Source organism: Anolis sagrei, chromosome 2 (genome assembly GCF_037176765.1).
Source record: "Anolis sagrei isolate rAnoSag1 chromosome 2, rAnoSag1.mat, whole genome shotgun sequence".
Lineage (NCBI taxonomy): Eukaryota > Metazoa > Chordata > Lepidosauria > Squamata > Dactyloidae > Anolis > Anolis sagrei.
The window spans coordinates 122,201,315-122,222,498 of NC_090022.1; the positions used below are offsets into that span (position 1 = coordinate 122,201,315).

At 40.6% G+C, this 21,184-nt stretch overlaps 1 protein-coding gene across 1 annotated transcript in view; it reads right to left on the reverse strand.

Moving 5' to 3' along the window:
- Nucleotides 1–12,689: 12,689 nt before the first annotated feature.
- The window catches only part of LOC132768547 (myosin-4-like), a 34,333-nt gene continuing 25,838 nt past the window's right edge, over nucleotides 12,690–21,184 (reverse strand). The window contains exons 33-39 of the mRNA XM_067463811.1: nucleotides 17,663–17,866; nucleotides 17,160–17,285; nucleotides 15,855–16,025; nucleotides 15,529–15,633; nucleotides 15,213–15,308; nucleotides 14,137–14,271; nucleotides 12,690–12,809 (exon numbers count right to left, since the gene is read on the reverse strand). Of these exons, the coding sequence (XP_067319912.1) occupies nucleotides 12,795–12,809; nucleotides 14,137–14,271; nucleotides 15,213–15,308; nucleotides 15,529–15,633; nucleotides 15,855–16,025; nucleotides 17,160–17,285; nucleotides 17,663–17,866 (852 nt within the window). The 3' untranslated portion in view covers nucleotides 12,690–12,794. The remainder of the gene's footprint in view (nucleotides 12,810–14,136; nucleotides 14,272–15,212; nucleotides 15,309–15,528; nucleotides 15,634–15,854; nucleotides 16,026–17,159; nucleotides 17,286–17,662; nucleotides 17,867–21,184) is intronic.

Here is a 21,184-nt window from a genome sequence, read left to right on the forward strand (position 1 = left end):
ATTGAAATAAATAAATAAAAATAATGTATGTGCACCCTGGAGTGCTTTGTAAGCCGCCCGAGTCCTTCAGGGAGATGGTGGTGAGATATAAATAAAGTATTATTATTATTATTATTAATCAACACCGGATGAAATTCTCTTTTTTACATAACCGCTAGATACAGAAGCTATCTCCAGTTTTCAGTCTGACAACCCTCTCATTGCTTACAGGATATGTACGGCAGTATCATACAGGCTACGAAAGGCTGTATTATTTGGACATAGTTTTCTTAGTGTGCTGCATCTCTTGTACAATAATTTGTTTTCCACTTTATAGCTACAGTAAATGTTATTATAATTATTTTTATTTTCCATGTAAATACCCAAGACCCGTGCTTTTCAAATGGGTATAGTGAATCTACAACTCAGCTGACCATCCTACCCAGAAATCCTACCCTACATTTAATGAACCCTTTATATACCTTTGTAGGTGGGAAGCCATATGCCAGAAATGAGAGATAAATTACAGCAGACAGGATTGTAAGCAACCTCAACAGCCACAGCAGGAGGTGAACCAACCTTCAATAGCATTTTGCTTCAGTTTGTCTTCAGCACCACCTGCTGGGGTGGAAATGTAGCAAATGAAAGAGTGAAGACAAAACAGGATCTGATTGTACTGTCAAAACAGTTAGTGACTAAAGCAAATAGCTGCATTCTTATTAGAATAATATATGGGGTAAGTAAAAGAAGTATTTGCTTACCTTGAATGTTACTCTAATCTTTTATAGAATTCATTGTCACAAGATCACACTGCATAATTATAACACCATGATTCCACTTTATCTGGCATGACTGTATATCCTGTAGAATCCCGGGGTTTACAATTTTGTCAGGCCTAAATATTCTACAGCCAGCAGCTCCTGTCAGATCTTGAAAACTAAGCAGGATCAGCCCTGGTTTTCACTTGGATGGTAGACCACCAAGAAATCCCAGGTGTTTTCGGCTATATGTTAGTGGAAGGAACTAGCAAAACCATCTCCAAGTATTCTTTATCTAAGGAAACCCTATAAAGTGTATAACAATTACCATAAGTTGGCCAGTGACTTACAAGTGTATACATAGAGAGAGAGAATATATCCAGACAGTAGAGTATAGAATAACAAATTCTCCTCCCCGGATGCTTTGGGTTCTGTTCATGGAAGTCAAAGTGGAATCACAGCACTATTCATGTGTGGTGCGAGAAGATCTGAAGTGATTTTGGCCTGCATAAATAGGAGTATAGTTTCTAGATCCAGAGAAGTCATGCTACCCCTCTATTCAGACCACGCCTGGAATACTGTGCCCAATTCTGAGCAACACAATTGAAGGGAGATGTTACAAGCTGGAAGGTGTCAAGAGGAGGATGACAAAAATGATTAAGGGTCTGGAGAACAAGCCCTATGAGGAGCAGCTTAAAGAGCTGGACATGTTTAGCCTTCAGAAGAGAAGGCTGAGAGGAGACATAATGTATAAAGATGTGAAGGGATGTCATAGGGAGGAGGGAGCAGGTTTGTTGTTTGCTGCCCTGGAGACTAGGACACGGAACAATGGCGTCAAACTAAGGAAAGGAGATTCCACCTGAACATTAGGAAGAGCTTTCCAACCATGAGAGCTGTTCAACAGTGGAACTCTCTACCCCAAAGTCTGATGAAGGCTCCTTCTATGGAGGCTTTTAAGCAGAGGCTGGATAACCATCTGTTGAGGGTGCTTTGAACACTATTGTCCTGCTTCTTGGCAGGGTTGGATGGCCGACAAGGTCTCTTCCAACTCTATGATTTTATGATTCTATGATTCCTCCTATCTTAGATTTAATAAAACAAATTAGCCAGATGCAGGAAGAAAGACTCTTAGCGTGAAAGCTAATAATTGACTCTTAATGTTTTGCAGGAGACACTTGATTAGCTCTTGATGAAAAACCATTAAATTGTATTGTGTGAGTTCTGCTGTTGGAACTGTGAATGGACATGGTAAACATGTTTGAAATGCATAAAAGATAACTTTGGCCAAAGGATCCAAAAAGAATCAGTACTGCTTTCATTATTTGACTTACCCACAACATTGGTCAAAATAGCAGTTTATGCCAGATATCTGTATTTTATAGTACTTCAGAGTTATAAAGAAAAAAGGTGCATATAAGCAATATTTGGTGCATATGTGATAATTCTTATTCTGGGTCTATGTGGACAGACATGGTTTGTTCTCAGGGTCTGGCATTGTAGCCGTAACGTTAGATCGGGTAGCCTTGGTCACAAAATATTGTAGGTACATGTATAGCATGTCTAGCGTAACAAAAATGATAGGCTTCAATGGAGGAATATTGCCACTTGAAAAGCATATGCTACAAATGCCCCCCATGACATTCCCAGAAGAAACATTATTTGTAAATGCCTTTGGATATGCAACTGGAGGTTTTAGCAGCTTGCCAATCCAAAAATCTAGGATTTTCAAAGCCAAATAGGAACTTCTTGTTTTCTGCACACCAAGATTGATATTTTCACACCTAGGATCAGTGCCTGAAATATACACAAACAAAAACCCCCCTTTCCTTCAAATTGCTGAATGCTGCTCATTTATTCTGCAACAGCTTGCTCTCTACTGTCTTCTGAAGCAAGGGATCTGGATGGATTAATGGAGGTGAGAGATAAAAGAGTTAGAAACTTGGAGTGGTATGTTCACACATGTACTTCAATGATATTCATGTGTATTAAGAGCTAACCTGAAAGTTCATGAACTAGAGGTAGGAGAGACAGACAAGGAAGCATTTAAATGCATGCATACACACATCGAAATCCAGGATAATTAGTTGTGGGTTATGTTTTTACCTGTGGTTGTACATTAAATGTTTGCAAAACAAATGCTAAAGAGCCTTAGACAGAAGACTGGTGGTTCACCAGTTATTAGCCTTGCTCACTAACATCAAAATGCTTTAGGAAGGACATGGAGAAACCTACTATATCCTATATTGCAGTAGTTCTCAACCTGTGGGCCCCCAGGTTTTTTGGCTGACAACTCCCAGAAATCCCAGCCAGTTTACCAGCTGTTAGCATTTCTGGGAGTTGAAGGCCAAAACATCTGGGAACCCACAGATTGAGAACTACTGCACTATAGGATTTCTCTGATCCTTATCCTTTGGGGAGAGGGCAGCATCAATAGCACTCCAAAGCTAGTAAAGTTGGGCTGTATTTAGTTTACATTACTTTCATTGTTTTTTGTTCTTTCTCATGTAGTTCTCTCAAAATCTGTTCCACTTTCAAAAAGCAGTTCGTGTGCTACATAGTTTAATCTGAGTTGTGACGTCGCTAAAGTCCTGTTGTTATTGTTGTTGTCATCATTGTTGCGTGCCTCCAAGTCATTTCTGATATATGGCAACCCAAAATTCAATCTAGTTGTGGGTTTCTTGGCAATATTTCCCTTTCCCTTAATTTGAGGCCCTTTCCACACATCCGTATAAAATCCACATTGAACTGGATTATATGGCAGCGTGGACCCAGTTCAAAGCAGATATTGTGGATTATCTGCTTGATATTCTGGGTTATCTGGCTGAGTGGAAAAGCCTCGAGGCACCATCTGCATTATATGGTCAATGTAGACTCATATAATGCAGATTGGATTCCATGTTTCTACACTGACATATAATCTAGTTCAATCTGCGTTATAATGGCAGTGTAGAAGGGGCCTAAGAAAGAGTGACTTGCCCAAAACCATGACTTTTCCATGACTTATCATAAATTCTTATCCCAGTCAACTAGAGTCTTAGGACCCTTCTACATTGCCATATAAAATCCAGATTATCTGCTTTGAACTGAATTATATGGCAATGTAGACTCATATAATCCAGTTCAAAGCAGATCATGTGGATTATCTGCTTTGATAATCAGGCTTTTATGGCAGTGTAGAAGGGCAAAGGAGTCCCACTCTCATGCCCATGGTTTGGAGCACAGAGGTGACATCTTCCTGAATATCAAATTTTGGCACAGGGCTGTGTAGGGGGAGGTGTTCTTTCAAATATTGAGGTCCCAAGGTATTTAGGGCTTTGAATTGTCCTCATCATCTTTAATTTTACAGCATAGGCGAGAAATACTGGAAGCTATAATTTGATAATATTCTGGAGGTCTTCACTTTGACATTTTTGCATTAAATGGAATGTCGTAAGATAGGGGCGGGAAGCTTCCTTCTGAGTGAATCTACCGTAGGCATGAGCTATCATCAGTCTAAAGGAGACATATAAGGAACGCATAAAGCATAGGCAACACTACCTGACCTATCTTCACACTAAGGACATCTCTGACTGTTGTGGCACTTGGAGCAGGACTTCTCCAGAAGATCTTCACCAGGAGGCAGATTGTGAGCACTGAGTTCTTAACAAATTTCTTTCCTGCATTTTAAGCTATAGTAACGGAGAAGTCTTGGTATCATATTGAGTGTGTTCCAATGAGACAAAAAGGATCTGGTCCTTTTTTTTCAAAAACAACATTGGCAACATGCTAAGACACAGTTCCATAGCTGGGACAGTACAAAAAACACCAGGAAACTGAGAAGCCAGAGTAAAGCTATTTGTGGGGTGGTTTGTTCTGTTATAAACTGGGCATGGCTAATATAGGCTGCTTTCTATGGCCAAAAATATATAGATATGTGCCTGTTCCTACACAGCATAGCTGCCTGAGTATTTGTCCCTCAATGGTGTCTCTGTTCTATAGCCATCTGTGTATAAAGCAGCTATTCTCTCAGCATGACTCATGAGTGAGAGTCTCTTACAATTAAATACAACAGGCCATGTTTGTAGAGTGGTAAAGATGAGGCCCTAATCCCTTAAACCCCCAGGAATTCTGAATTAACATTCCCATGACAACTTTAATCCTTCAAAATGTGCAGAGGAGTAAATGTATTCGAAAAGAAAGGACTGGGGTGTTGGAAGATCTTCTCAGGAGATCTGTGTATATACTGATCTACTACCTGAAGTCATCATGACTGCCCCCTCACTCACACACACACCCTTCAAGAGCTGCCAAAGTCACTTCCAGTTTATTGATAGGAACTGACACCCTGCAGCTGCTATTGCAGAGGGCTTTTCTTCTCGTTCAGCCATACTTTAATATGTTTCCCCTTCTCTCTCTCTCCCCCCCCCCCCCTTATTGTCATGTCTTTTTGCATCCTAAACTTGGGGACACAGGCTGCCTTTTGCTTATTGTATTAAACTGTTCTGGAAATCTTTGTGGCTGGGATAAAAAGGCATTCAAACAAATGCAGCCCATACTCCTCCTTTTTGTTTGTGGCCCCTTGCAGTGAAAAGGATTACAGTGTGTGGAGCAAAGATATCACAGAAGATACATAACTGGAGATACGAATGGCTAAAACATCACCATCATCATCATCATCATCATCATCATCATTGTGATTAATTTGTTTGTTTGTTTGTTTGTTTTTATCCTGCATTTCCCCAAGAGTGGGATTCAAAGTGGTGTACAATGGCTGAATGACAAAATTACATAACATAAAAATACAACCAAAAAATACAACAATTTTTTCCTTTAGAACAGGGGTTCTCAAACTAAGGCCCGGGGGCCGGATATGGCCCCCCAAGGTAATTTACCCAACGCTCGCTCGCTCAGGGTCAACCTAAGTCTGAAATTACTTGAAAGCACACAACAGCAGCAACAGCAACAACATCTCATCAGCCAAAAGCAGGCCCAGACTTCCCATTGAAATACTAATAAGTTATATTTGTTAAAATTGTTCTTCATTTTAATTATTGTATATTTTAAGAGTTTTTTGTACTACAAATAAGATTATGTGCAGTGTGAAAGAAATTCATTCATTTTTTTTTCAAATTATAAACTGGCCCTCCAACAGTTTGAGGGACTGTGGCCTGGCCCTCTGTTTAAAAAGTTTGAGGACCCCTGCTTTAGAAGAATGGGAAAAATATATTACAGATATGCTGATAATGGATAAAACAACTGTATTATTAAGAAGATAACTATTAGATAACTCTGTTAATGAATGGTAACCAATGATTCAACATCTCAATGTAAAATTAAACTAAAACTGTATATAGCTGATCCTATAAGACTGTAGACAAGGAGGAAGCAGATGTTAAACAAGAGTCTATGATACTTTTATATGTATTATATAAATAGTAGACTGTGCCCCCTTAAAGGAAATATGTTATCTGAGAAATGATTATGGGACACTAATAGATGGAAAGTATTGCACTGTATGCAACAAACACTTGCAAATGTATGTCTATTTGAAAAAATAAACAATTTAAAGAAACAATACAACAAAAAATCATATAAGCCAAAGTAAACAGAAATACACACTACATAAACCAAGTCTGATGATTAATAAATTAAAAACATTATGCCATTAAAACCAGTAAAAATTCCCTGAACCTCAGATCATTTATTTATTTATTTGGAGTGCTTCTACCCCGTCCTTCTCAACCACCTAGGGGGGACTCAGGGCGGCTTACAAAAGGCACAATTCGATGCCTAACAATTCACAAAATACAGTACAATATACAATACACAAATTTACCATGTAATGTCAACAGTTATAACTAATTAAAACAATCAAACAGTATACTAGCAGCAATAAAATGATCTTGTGGTCAATGTTCGCCAATTCATAGTCCGTAATCCATCTAGCATCGTCATTATCCTTTCCTACTCTGGTCGTCATTGGTTGTCGTTCTCCATCTGCCAGCTTACCCGAAGGCCTGGTCCCACATCCAGGTTTTTAGTTTCCTTCTGAAAGCAAGGAGGGATGTTGATGACCTAATCTCCCCCGGGAGTGCATTCTACAGGCGAGGGGCCACCACCGAGAAGGCCCTGTCCCTCGTCCCCACCAGTCTCGCTTGTGATAAAGGTAGGGCCGAGAGCAGGGCCTCCCCAGCAGATCTTAAACTCCGAGGTGGGACGTAGAAGGAGATACGTTCGGACAGGTACGCTGGGCCGGAGCTGTAAAGGATTTTGTAGGTCAAAACCAGCACTTTGAATTGTGCTCGGAATTGGATCGGCAGCCAGTGGAGCTGACATAGCAGGGGGGTGATATGCTCCCTGTATGACACTCCGCTCATTAAGATTCTTCATTAAAAATTGTTCTAGAATCCTAAAAGCTCCATCTTCTTTAGGCCATGTTAAAAACTGCCAGTCCGAAAGAACAATTCCAAAGATATACCATTACCTGTATGCCTATTGTTACTACATACGTTTTGTTGATTAGCCCATCAGCCACATCAAAACATTTAACAAACACATTTAACACATACAGCATGCAACCCACGTTACAATCAAAGCATTGCCTATCGTTGAGCTTTAGGAAAAGGCTGAAAGGTTTTTACTTGAGAACAAAAGGCCAGCAAGGAGGGAGCCTATTTCATCTCCCTGGAAAGGGGGTTCCAGAACCACAGGGCCACCACCAAAAAGGCCCTCTCTCTCTCTCTCATTCCCACCAAATATGCTTGTGACGGTGGTGGGACCGAGAGCAGGGCCTCTCTTGATGATCACAGGGTTCACGTGGGCTGGTAGGAGGAGATGCAGACTGATAAATTTAAAACCCTATTTTTTCCAGGAAGCACTAAAGCTTCAGTGTTGCAGATATAATGGATCCAGCCATGGGCAAAGAACTTGTTGAATGATGAACCATCTTATAGTCCTTCTGTGAACTCAGAATGGCATTTTCTTAAGCTGAAGGGGCTGTGTAAAAATGTGTAATATACAAACATTCTGAATTAAGTTGCTTTGGAATAACAGGTTTATCTGTAGAGATGTCGAACTCTATTTTCCTTTCTCCGCTTCTTCCTAGATTCCAACTCCCTGTATCATTTTTCCTCCTCTCAGATAAGAATTATATAATCATATATTTCCCCTGCTCCATTATTTATGTTATCATGGCAGTGCTTGTATCTTGGCACACATCTCTGAAAAATGGTTTGCTACAATAGTAATTGGAATGTACCAGCTTTTTGCTGGTGTCAGTTTCTTTCTTCTTCTATTTTCTTCCTTCTCTTTTAGTATTGCTGAAAACATAGACAAGTCTTAACAAACATCTCTTTTTAAACTCGAGGCAATGAAGAGGAACAATATACCCAATGTCAGAAAGAGGTTTGCTGGGTTTTGTTTGTTTTTTTGGTGGGTGGGTTGGCAAAAGATAAAGCAAAAGCAGGGAAAATGTGCCCCTGTTCAGTCTTGCCCAATGGAATCTTAACTTTGGCCAAATGGAACAATTGTGCATGTGTGTGTGTATACATTCATATCACACCATGACCTATTGTAACCCCAATAATTTAGTATTGTTTTCTTAGAAAAGGAATAGTTAGTAGTAGCAAGGCCAGTTCTTTCCTTTGAAATACTGCCAACATCACCTGGTATTTGCTGGCAGCCTCCCATTCAAGTACTAACCAGGGCCAACCCTGCTTAGTTTCTAAGCAGAGATAGTATTTGCTACCTGACTCCTGATTTCTGTGCCAGTAGCATCTGCTTTAATTTAGTGGTGCTATTGGTATCATGCTCCTACCATATCTATATGTACCATGCTTTTTCCTAGGGGGCACCCTAGGAAGTTGCAGTTTGTTGAAAACCAGCACAAATAGGCAGAAAAGGTTAAAGACCTTGTAAAACCACAGTCTCCAGGATTGCATAGAATTGAGCTATGGTAGTTGAAGTGGTGTCAGATTGCATCAGTTCCACAGTGTAGTTGGACTCCTACGCTCAAAATTCAAGCACACTATGCAGTAAGCAGAATGCTGCATATATTTGTGTCATTATGTTGTATTAGCTTGTGCCCTACATAGAAGAAATGCTTTTACTTTGTGAAAACACACATTCATGTCTAACTACTGCTCAAGGCAAGACATGAGAACAGCTCTACTTTAGACCCAAATAGGTCCAGGAGATTTTGTGAGCCCACAACATCACATTTCCTTCTTGGGATTTAGGTGGCTTCAGCTCTTCTTGCTTCTGCATGTTCAGAGCTGATATTGATGAAAGTGCCACTGGATGTAAAGAAAGCCACAGTTAAGCCCTGAAACTAACTCCAGAATTAGGATCAAGCCGTTTCCCCTAATTATAGGGAAATAACTTTTCAAAGCTGCAGGGCCTTGAAGAGGTTTCCATTTGACAATTGCTCTGTCTGTATTCTCATGGTTTGTAACTACAGGAGACATAAGTGATTCTGCTAGGACATAACTCAATCATTTTCAGGAATTCTGTGGCTTTGTGTCATTCCCATCAGCAGCCAGTGTTTATTTCACTACATCTTAATGAAAAGGAATGTTCTTCATTCTAAATGATAATGAATGACTTTAGTACTGACGTTCCTGCCTGGCTGTGTTTTATTTTGGTGGCTTGATGACTTTAAATGTCTGCAGGATATTTCTCTTACACAGCTGTTTGTAAATGTGAGGGGGCAGGGGACACTCACATGCTATAATGTGAAAAGGCAGTATGCTTATCAGTTTGAGCCAAATTAAACAGGTTGATAGTGAATTAAGTGCAATCTTAAGATGTGTGTATGTGAGAAAGACAGAAATCTTTAATGTCTTATGGTAAGCTGTATATTTTCATCACTATGTAGAAAAATGCATATGAAGTGGCCCTTGGACCCTGTGCAAAGGATATGTTAGATTTTACTTGAATAAACAACTGTGTGTGCATATAGTTGTATTGTATGACATTAACATTGCTAAACCTCTTGATTATATATTGCAGTGGCTCTTTTTTACATAAGTCAACTCAGTTATTTAATACGCCCTACTCATAAAAGTAAGTGCTTTCATCCATGTGTTATTCTTCCAATGTCACACTGTTCCTTCAAGTAGAACACACATGTGAGCAGCTATCTGTGTAACTACATGTGTATGTGCCTTCAAGTCAGCTATTGACTTATGGAGACCCCAATCTTTTCATAGCGTTTTCTTATGTAAGGAAAACTCAGAGCTGATTTTGCCAGTTCCTCCCATTGTTATATAGTCCATAACCCTGGTATTCATTGATGGAATTCCATCCAGGTATCAACTGGGGCTGACCAGGATCTTGTGCATTTAGAGAATTTAGGCCCTATCTCAAAAACTACCTGCCTCCAATTATACTTGGGGCCACTACCAGACTTTCTAAACAAAGGTGTTGAGTCCCAGAGATATGCAACACTTGGCGTGCTTCCACACAGGGCTTAAACCCATGACAAAGTGCGTTTAAGAAGCTGACTTCATGTGGGTTTAAGTCTCAATGCCTGAAGAAAAACCCAGACTTTTCCCGGGGGAGTGGTGTCTCCATTCCAGCATCGTAACTACCATGCCGGAACGGGACCACCACCCAAGAAGCTCCCAAAGCCTTAAAATAAAAGCTTGCGAGGCTGCAATGCCTCCTCACAGGCATCCCTCCTGGCACATAGAAATGATGTGCCAGGAGGCAGTGGTGGGGGGAGCAATTTTCCTCCTTGCCCCCACCTCCTGGCACATCATTTCTACATGCCAGGAGGGCTGCCGGAGAGGAGGCATGGTGGCCAGTTAACTTTTAATTTTATTTTAAGGCTTGGGAGGTGATTGGGAATGGGGGGCATTATCTCGCATCTTTGGGCTCCAGGAGCCCAAAAGGTGTGAGTTGGGTGTGGGGACTGACCCCTGGGTATCTCAGAGACTACCTGTGGCTCAGTCCCCATAGGGCCCATACCTAACTAGACCCGGGTCTTTCAGGAAGGACTGGATCTAATGGGATATCTAATTAATTTGGGATAAAGCAAGATTCCTTGCTTTGTCCTGAATTGATCCTCTGTTACCTGGGGCATCGTTTGGACACCTCAGATAAAAAGTCCAACAGGACCCACATTTTGGGTCCTGTCTGGATGAGCCATAGATGACATTATGTTACAAACATTTTTCATCTTTCCAATGAGCTTGAATCAAAGAGATAACAAGTATCTTATGCAACTGAGCTTACTGGGCAGAGGTGGGTACATTACAGAGGTCGAGAGCCACATACACACCAATTTTGGATCTTGGAGGGCCACGACTTTAAAGCCCTCAAAAGGCAACATTTCCCTGTTTTGGGCTGGGATTTCATCCCCTTCAGAACTGAAATAGGGACCAGAAGTTACTTGAAAATAGCCATATACAGATTGTGGTGGCAAGATGGCAAAACTGCACCCCTAAAACCACATGGGTAAAATTGTTATTTGTAGTTATACTCTGTCTCCTAGACTCCTAAAACAGAACTAAAGGCAGTTGCAAGGACTCTTCTTAAGGATTAAAAATGGGCAGGTGTTGAGGATTCTTGGAGGTGCACTAGGAGCCATTGAGGGGCTTAACACAGTCTGCCAGCCTTTGCAACTTTCTGTTTTAAAGGATATCTAAAAATGACATTTCCTATATATGCCATATTCATGCATGCATTCAAATATTATGCAGGGGCCCTTTGGAAAACCCATATATTCTGAAGCTAAGTGAATAGCAACTGCATAAACTAGTTTTGCAGCGATTGTACTTATTCTATGCCACTCTCTTCACAAATAGGCTCACTATATTTCATGCCCACCAAATGTCCCTATTGACCAGTAAGTTCCAATTAATCATCTCACTTTTTAGCTGCTTTCAAAATGTCCCAGTGTCTTTCTCCCCCCCCCCCCCCAAAAAAAAATTAGTCCTCAGTTCTCTGATTACTTGAGTTGTAAAATGCTGTAAAATGAGTTCAGAGTACAGAAGTAGCTTGTGGTTAACATGGTGGGTCTTGCTCTTCCCATTCAGTTTAGATCAGTGATTCTCAAAGTGTGCTCCATGAAGCCCTTAAGACTCGGTGAAGTATACTTCACGGTTCTCTCCTCCTCCTCCTCACTTCTACCTCCAGTGGGTTGGACTGGATGGCCCATAGAGTCTTCCACTGAAATGCTGTTACGTTTATGTTGGTCAAAAAGTTTTCCCATGTCATACACACACACACATTTCTTGGGGCTCCACAAGAAACTTTTGCTTCAAAAAGGTCTCAATGGCTGAAAAAGTTTGAGAACCCCTGGCTTATACAAAAGCAAATTGCTGCAGTCTGTCCTCACTTGTGTCTTCTTCCTCATTAATACTATCTTGGTAGTATTAACCGCTTTGAGTCCCCCAGGGGTGAGAAAAGCGGTATAGAAATACTGTAAATAAATAAATAGGTAACATTTTGGCATATTTGGCCATACATGTTGTGATTTTTTTTTCTGTGAAATACTGAAGGGTATGATTTTCCGAGGCCTTTAAAAACACTGGTTGGTTCATTTTAGCTAGCTCCCTTGTGCTGTTTTTATTCCAAAATTGCTGCTGTTTTCCTACTGCCATAGTTTTGTTAGATACTTCTAAACAAGAAAAAGAAACACACCACAAAGTAGATATTCAAAAATGTGTTCTACTGTTTACCTAGTAAGTAATCCCCAGCTAGCAACGGTTGCCCAGCTTGTCAGTTAAGTTCCCAAAACTTAGTTGATTAGGAGACTGGAATGTAGGAAGGGCTCAGGTTGTTAAAAGGCCAGGCATAACAAGTTGTTGTTATCATAGAGCATCAGCATTCAACAAACACAAGGAGCTCTTTGTGAGTTAAAACTATAACCTCGTGTTTGAGATGACTATTCTCATGGGATTCTCCATTATTTTTCTCCTTTATTTTCCTTAGTTCATTTATCTGGTATAACATTAAGCAGGAATTAAATGAGTTTCACAAATGTATTTTATTCAGATCAGATCATTTACATGTACATTGCTGGTGAAGAACTCCACATTGTGTGAAATCACTGTAGCTGGAACAAGGCTGAGCTCATTCTTCAGATTTCTGCACAAAAAGAAATCCAAATGTTGTCAGATAATAGGGTAACTGAATCATTAAATTGAGAATGCCATGCAAGTAGGTGCATAACAATGACAATGGCAAGCAGCCAGAGCTTTTTTCATTTTTTTCTGACAAGGGAGAATCATGTCAATACAGCTATATCTACAGACAGATATTACACACCTTGAATTACTACCCTGCCCTTACAGTCTGGTTTTAATTGCTTGGCATAATGATATAGCAAAAAGAGGGAACACAACAGATATAAAGATTGAGTGAGGAAGATGAAAAACTTCCTTTTCGTACACTAAGTATGGCCAGCCTGCCAGATTCTGTCTGGTCACAATTCCTTTTCTTTTAAAAGTCATGAAAACAAGCAGCCCCTGAAGTATGATGAGCAGGTAAAATGGCACAGCATATATTAATATCGAAGCCAGAATTAATACTTCAATTATTGTCATTGGAATGTAGAGAGATGTCCCTAGCCAAAGGATATACATATACAAGTATGCATATCCTTATGTATATATTATTTGTTGGAGAACTAGTGACTGATAGTCACCAGGCCTATACATCAGATCTGCAGAGCTGGGTAGAGTAGGCTTCCGCAGATTTAGGACTTTATTTCATGGCAATTTCATGATCACAGATAGCAGTTACATACTGACATGAACAACCTTGCTATTGTTGAGAGCATCTATGTACTAAATCAGTCAGCTATTGTTAATCTTATTAACCTTGCATATTTTGTTCTTGCTATTACAAATCTCCGGATTCACTGCACCAGTTTGCTGATACATGGTCCCACACTCCTGTATAACCTCACAGCCCCTTTTCCTGCACTTCCTCTGCTCCAAAATATTTAAAATGTTTTTTAAATAATTTTACAATTGCAGGGATGATACTTTAAAAAACATTTAAGGTTAAAAAATATTGCCACTGGAATAGTAAGAGGCAGGTGGGGAGAGAGAAGGAGGTAAGGAGAATCCCATTCCCATCCCTCATTTAGTCCAAGAGTGTAGTCAATTTTGGGAAAACTTAAAGACAGCACTAATCCCCTCTACATTCTCTACTTTAACACAATGTATAGCCTTTTTGAATGGGGGAGGGAGAGGGATTGTGGCAGCCGGCATGGCTGGTCTTTCAGGTAGCAAAGGCACTTTCCTCACTCTGTTGAATGACCCTCAACTTATCCACAGGCTGTATCAAAATCCATAATTTTGGCCCCAGTAGCGCTTGACTTATACTCGAATTTCATTTATTCCAGAGTACATGTGGCAATGTTCTATTTTGAAAAAACAGAGTCAAAAAACTGCTCCAAGACACTCACCTTTCCACCGATGTCACGGCTTTTGGCCCTTAGCTTGTTGACCTGTGATTCGGCAATATCTGCTCGCTCTTCAGCCTCTTCTAGCTCATGCTGAGCTTTCCTGCACCTGGACAAGTTGGAATTGGCCAGTTCCTCCTGGCACAACATAATCAGAATGTGAAAACAGCACTCTAAGCAATTTCATAGTAACTTATGTATAGACAACAGCTCAGGCTTTCTATAATACATCAGGACATTGGAAATAGCAATAAGCAAAGGATGAAAGATGTCCCTTCCTCTATTAGAAGGGACAGCTGCACTATGGAAAAATGTATGCTGTGGATAAAGGGAGTCATTTTCTGGAAAAAGCATATTCTTTATTCTTACGTGGCAATGCAGTATAAGCAGTTTTGAGCCTTGCTGCAACAGTCAGAAAGCTTGATAGGATGTACACAACCTTGGTCACCTGGGGAATGAGTAATGTAACCATTGACCATGGAGTCCTTCTGCCTGACTTAGGGTGTTTTTACTAGCATGATTTCTCAAGACAATAGACATTGAGGATTTTGTTCAAAGTTAGCAACTGACTATATCTGCTTGACATATTTTTTTCTGCTTTGGTTCTTAAAGAAATATCCTAGACTGGAAATCTGACTGGGGTTTCTTGCTTAGAATAAGGATTGATTTCTCCATATGCCAAACTCCTTGGCAAACTGCTAACCTTGTTTTTAATTAGTTTTGTGAAAGTGCTACATTTTCACAAGGGTATAGATTCTTGAATATCCAAGGTGTGAGTATTATTTAATCATGTTTGACTGCCTCAGAAGAATATAGCCAGGGCAGGGAGTGCCTTGTAGTCTTTGCAACTTCACATAGTTAGAAGTGTAGACAAACTAGTATTCAGGGTTACACACCAACTTGCTGTTGTTAGGCATGAGCATCTGATATGCATTATATATCAGTCCAGTCATAAACAACAACAGGGATGTTAATTATAACTTCCACCAAAGTTTGAGGTATTTTTGAAACTGCCTTTTCATTTGAACAATCTCTGCTTAAGTCTGAGGGGAAGAACCATTTGACACTTGTGTACTTACAGCCTCCTCAGCCTGTCTCTTATACGCTTTCACCTTCAGCTGGAGCTTGTCCACCAGGTCTTGGAGTCTGAAAACATTCTTTTTATCCTCTTCAGCCTGCAGAGAATGAAAATGGAATACCAACACTAAAGGGATCTTACGGACTGGTTTTTCAGAATATGAAGAATATGTTTATCCACTAGAAAAAAAACAGGGAGAAGGAGTAAACACAATGTTTTGCTGAAACATCTCTTCTCTTACAGACTAACAGTATATTTGAAAGCAATGAGGAGAAATGAACCCCATCAATAATCTAAGTGGAAGAAAATGGCAGTACCTGGTAAGTTATTTCTTTGACTCTCCGCTCATATTTTCTCACTGCTTTGATGGCCTCAACTCCTCGCTTTTGTTCAGCATCAAGCTCATTTTCTAACTCACGCACCTAAACAGAATATTCTAATGAAAAGACAGATCTACAACAACATATCTTTAGAAAAATTATTACAATGACTAATTGTAATAAATGGAGGTGCAGTTTCCAAAAAATCTCAGGAAAAGTGTCACTATGGTAACAAAAGCATTCCCTGTCCTTACACTTTTAACCACTATAACAAATGGAAACAATCCAAAGCAAGGGCCCTGGTACCCCCTCCTCATGCATACCCTGGCCTCCAGCTTCTGCAGTTGCTTCTTGCCACCTCGCAGTGCCAACTGTTCTGCTTCATCCAGGCGGTGCTGCAAATCCTTCACAGTCTGCTCCAGGTTCTTCTTCATCCTCTCCAGGTGGGCGCTGGTATCTTGCTCCTTCTTCAGTTCCTCTGCCATCATGGCTGCCTAGTTAAATACATCCCAAATAGTATCTGTAAATGCTTAACTGTCAGTCTTGCTCAAAGTGTTACATTCAAGGTGTGTTAACAAGAGCCAACTTAGGTTTGTCTTTCTGTTGTTAGTCATTTGGGCAAGAGTCCAAGCCCCACTTTTAAAATACATCTGTATTAAAATATAATGAGTTTTGTTTTTATGTGTGGAATGTGTTTGCATGGTTTATCCTCTAATTCAAGAGTGGGAAATCTTTGGTTCTTCAGATGTTTGGGGACACAACAGTCCCCACAATCCTTTACTATTTGCCCCATGAGCGTGATTGATGGGAGTTGAAGGCAAAACCTTCTGGAAACATAAGTTTTCTGCTCCTGTGCTTACTGAACTGATGGAAGAGAGAATACAAAACATGCAAAGAGCAGTGCTCTAGAAAAGGTTGTTGCTTCATTCATCCCTAAGGTAATTAAAACCTATGCAATTTTAGAGAAAAGTTAAGATTGCATTTTGTTTACACAAACAAGTATGTATGAGGAAAAATGTAGATAATGCAAAATTATAAGTCAATATTTAGCAATTTTATCTAACAATTTAGGAGTCACAGTGGCACAACGGGTTAAACCCTTGTGCCAGCTGAAATGCTGACCCAAAGTTCAGCTGATTGAATCCACAAGACTGGGTGAGCTCCCATCTGTCAACTCCAGGTTCCCTTGCAGGGACATGAAAGAAGCCCCCCACAGGATAATAAAACATCCGGGCGTCCCCTGTGCAACTTCCTTGCAGAGGGCCAATTCTCTCACACCAGAAGCAATTTGCAGTTTCTCAAGTCACTTCTGACACAATTTTTTTTAAATCTAAAGATGTATACTTTTGCACCTCAAGTTTAGCTTCTCCTCTACCAAACCTGCAGTGTACTATCTCTTCTAGTTAAATTATCTTCTCTGTTTGGACAACTGTGAATATCAGTCCACACATACAAGAAATTGCATGCATGATGTTTGCTTGAAAACCATCATATGCAAAATATATAACCCACTCACTCTATAGCTTTGGTAATTTACATCATATGATCATAAACTGGTCAAATGCTCAGATAGATCACCAATGTTGAGCAGTACTTTCAAGTAGCTGGGTCTAAGCGAGGACACTTACATCTGTGATGGCCTTTTTGGCTTTCTCTTCAGCATTTCGTGCCTCCTGGATGGCATCATCAATCTCCCCCTGGAATTGAGCTAGGTCTGTCTCCAACTTCTTTTTTGTATTGAGAAGGCTGGTGTTCTGTGAGCACATTTGACAATTTAGTTACCTACAGTTTAATCCTACAGGCTAATCATGTGTCAGCATCATTCCACACTGGTCTCTACACAATCAAGCGAAGAGATACGTCCTATTCTATTCCCATCATAGCTCAATGACTAGGATCTGTTTGACTCATCCCACTGCAAAGGCTCTAACCCACAGGAAACCTTGGACAATGAAAGTAGGTTTTGGCCTTTGTCTTTTATGATGAATGATCATTAAAGCATCTTTGTGCAGTGCATCATTTCTATGTGGCATTTCATGTTGATATGGTGCAACTGATTTAAAGAGGGAATGATTGCCCAGCAGAGTTTTGGCACCAGAGTCTGTGGCCATTCAGCTCTGTGGTTCTGTACCTGGGAATGAAGGAGCTGCACACGCTCACTGGCATCTGTCAGCTCTTGCTCACATACTTTGCGAGCCCGTTCAGTCTGTTCCAGAGCCATTCTCATCTCCTCCAGCTCAGTTGTCATTAGGGTGTTCCTGCGCTCCACAAGCGCAAGCTGCTCCTTTAAGTCTTCACTGCCTCGCAGCGCATCATCCAGATGAAGCTGGGAATCCTGTAGCAAGCATAAATATGTTGCATCTCCAAGATGAAGACATCTTACATGGAAACTAAACGTAAAACGGCTGATTTTTAATGTACATACATATATGGTTTTACAAGTAAATTCTACTAGCAAAGCCAGGCAGTTTATAATCCATTGACCATGAATCTTGCTTAAAAAGTCCTACAGCCTTACATTGTTTTAAGGCACACTGAACATTACAGTGTTAATCTTACTGGCCATATAATACACTTTTAAATATTTCAGCTCAACACTCATTTAAAAAACATCCAAATTCCCAGACAAACTAAAGCTTACCACACAAGGCAGTCTGTCTCACCCTAGTTTCCATGGATAAGCCAATCTTTCTCAGCCTAGTCAACCACCAAGGGAACGATTTGTATTGACTTGTTTCATTTAAAAGATTTTTAAAAATACCACCCGACATACCATAAAGATAATATTATGATATTAGCACATTGTTAGACTATTTAAGCTCTCTGGATGAAGAATGTGGGGCAGGTCTAATGCATAAATGGAGTTATTTTAATATCTACTTTGAACAATAGCACTTGAGGGACCATTTTACAAATCTCAAAAGCTTTTTTCCCCAGCACTGGATGGCCCAGCAAAGCAGGGGTTGCTTTACTGGTTTTAGGCTAAAGGTAATATCTCTTTGCAAAGGGGATCAACCCAGTGGGTGGGTAGAGGGGAGGATTGCCTAAGCTACTTTCGTAGCTGTTTCATTTTCCCTCAATTAGCAATTACTAAAAGTTTGCATTGTTTTCATCAACAGCAGTGAGAGAACCAGACACTGATTTAATTTCATAATTCTGTGTCATGGTTGTTAAAAAGGCCACCTACATTATCCAGCCACCAATTTGATTGCTTGTTGTAGGGACAGACTGCACCTAAAAATGGCTAAAGATGGCTCCTTTATGGGTGTGGTGCCTGAACTCTGGAACGCTTTTCCAGTATTGATCAGGGCAGCCCCCACCCTTCTGTCTTTTAGGAAGAAGCTCAAAATCTTCCTGTGTGAAAAAGCTTTTAACTAATGTTGACAGGAGCCTGGAGCTGCACTGTAATCATTTTAACTATTCCATTTTTTAGTTCCTTGGAAATTTTACTGGTTTATTATTTAATGATAATTTTATGTCCGTTAGGACGGTGGGGGATTTATTTGATGGACTTTATCTGATGGTTACTTTTATATTTGCGTGTAATTGCTGCTGTAAACCGCCTTGGGTCTTTGGAGAAAGATAGTATAAAAATGTCCCAAATAAATAAAAATAAAATAAAATAAAATAATCTCCTTGTTTTACTACAGAAGCAAGCTGCATACTGACATTATTCTGTCAGGATTCTAATGCCACATTTCACACACTGGTCCCATGTAGACCATTTGCATTTTACTGTTCCAACACTGGGAGCGCTTTGTGGTCCACGTTAAATTTACTTATTTATTTATCTTGTCAGAAGTAAATTGAGAATATAGTTATCTATATATATAAATTTGTTAGGGGCATCCAACGAGGAAACAAAACTCAAAAACCCCCCAACGAAACTGTACCAAAATTGCCATGCCCATAACACAACCCACAAGGTACAAACATATCTACTCAAAATGAAAAACAACACAACAACACACTCACAAAACGGCAAAACAACAAAACTCAAAAAACCCCAACAAAACTTAACCAAAATTGCCATGCCCATAACACAACCCACAAGGTACAAACATATCTACTCAAAATGAAAAACAACACAACAACACACTCACAAAACGGCAAAACAACAAAACTCAAAAAAACCCAATGAAACTTAACCAAAATTGCCATGCCCATAACACAACCCACAAGGTACAAACATATCTACTCAAAATGAAAAACAACACAACAACACACTCACAAAACGGCAAAACAACAAAACTAAAAAAAAACCCAACGAAACTTAACCAAAATTGCCATGCCCATAACACAACCCACAAGGTACAAACATATCTACTCAAAATGAAAAACAACACAAAAACACACTCACAAAACGGCAAATCAACAAAACTCACAAACCCCCCAACGAAACTTAACCAAAATTCCCATGCCCATAACACAACCCATAAGGTACAAACATATCTACTCAAAATGAAAAACAACACAACAACACACTCACAAAACGGCAAAACAACTGAGCATGCGCATTGGTGCCCAGCCGCAAGTTCCCTGGCGCGCGCACACAGTTCCCTCTGCGGAAGCCATGCCCACTCCAAGCCCCGCCGCGCCGCTTCCTGCACACACACACACCCCGCCGCACGCACACACACAACCCCACGCTCCATCACTCCCCCTGCCGCACACACACACGCAACCCCACGCTCCATCACTCCCCCCACCGCCACACACACACGCGCAACCCCACTCCCCCCCCGCTGCCGCACACACACACACAACCCCACGCTCCATCACTCCCCCCGCTGCCGCACACACACACACAACCTCACGCTCCATCACTCGCCTGCCCCAATCTTACCTCCTTTTACTTCACGCCACCTCCAAACCCCACCACACCCCTTCCCGCCCTGTCAAAATCCAGGAAAGACAGGAAGGAAGGGAAGAAGGAAGAAAGAGAAAGGGAGATAAAGAAAAGGGGGAAGGAAGGAAAGTTAGAGAAAGAAGGAAGAAGAAAAGGAAAGAAAAGGAAAGATGGAAGGAAAGAAAAGAGAGACAGCAGAAGAGAAAGAAAAAGGGGGAAGGAAGGAAAGAGGTAGAGAAGGAAGAAATGAGAGACAGAGGGAGGGAAAGAAAAAGGGGGAAGGAAGGAAGAAGAGAAGGAAAGAAAAAAGGGAATGAAAGAAGGAAAGAGGGAGTGAAGGAAGGGGGAAGATGTAGAGAAAGAGGGAGGGAAGGAAAGAAGGAAAGAGAGAAGGAAGAAAAGAGACCAGAAGAGAAAGAAAAAGGGGGAAGGAAGGAAGGAGAGAAGGAAAGAAAAAAGGGAATGAAGGAAGGAAAGAGGGAGTGAAGGAAGGGGGAAGATGTAGAGAAAGAGGGAGGGAAGGAAAGAAGGAAAGAAAGAAGGAAGGAAAGAGGCCAGAAGAGAAAGAAAAAGGGGGAAGGAAGGAGATAGAGAAGGAAGAGAAGAAGGAAAGATGGGGGGGAAGGAAGGAAGGAGGGAAAGAAGGAGAGAAAGAGGGAAGGTTGGTCACAGCAATGCGTGGCGGGTAAAGGTTGTTATTTCTATGATTATTATGATGCTATTATTCTTCCTCTGAGACCCTTTTAGGGGGAATGGGAGAGGTGTCAGGTCCCAGAGGCAATGCATTGCATTATTGTTATTGTT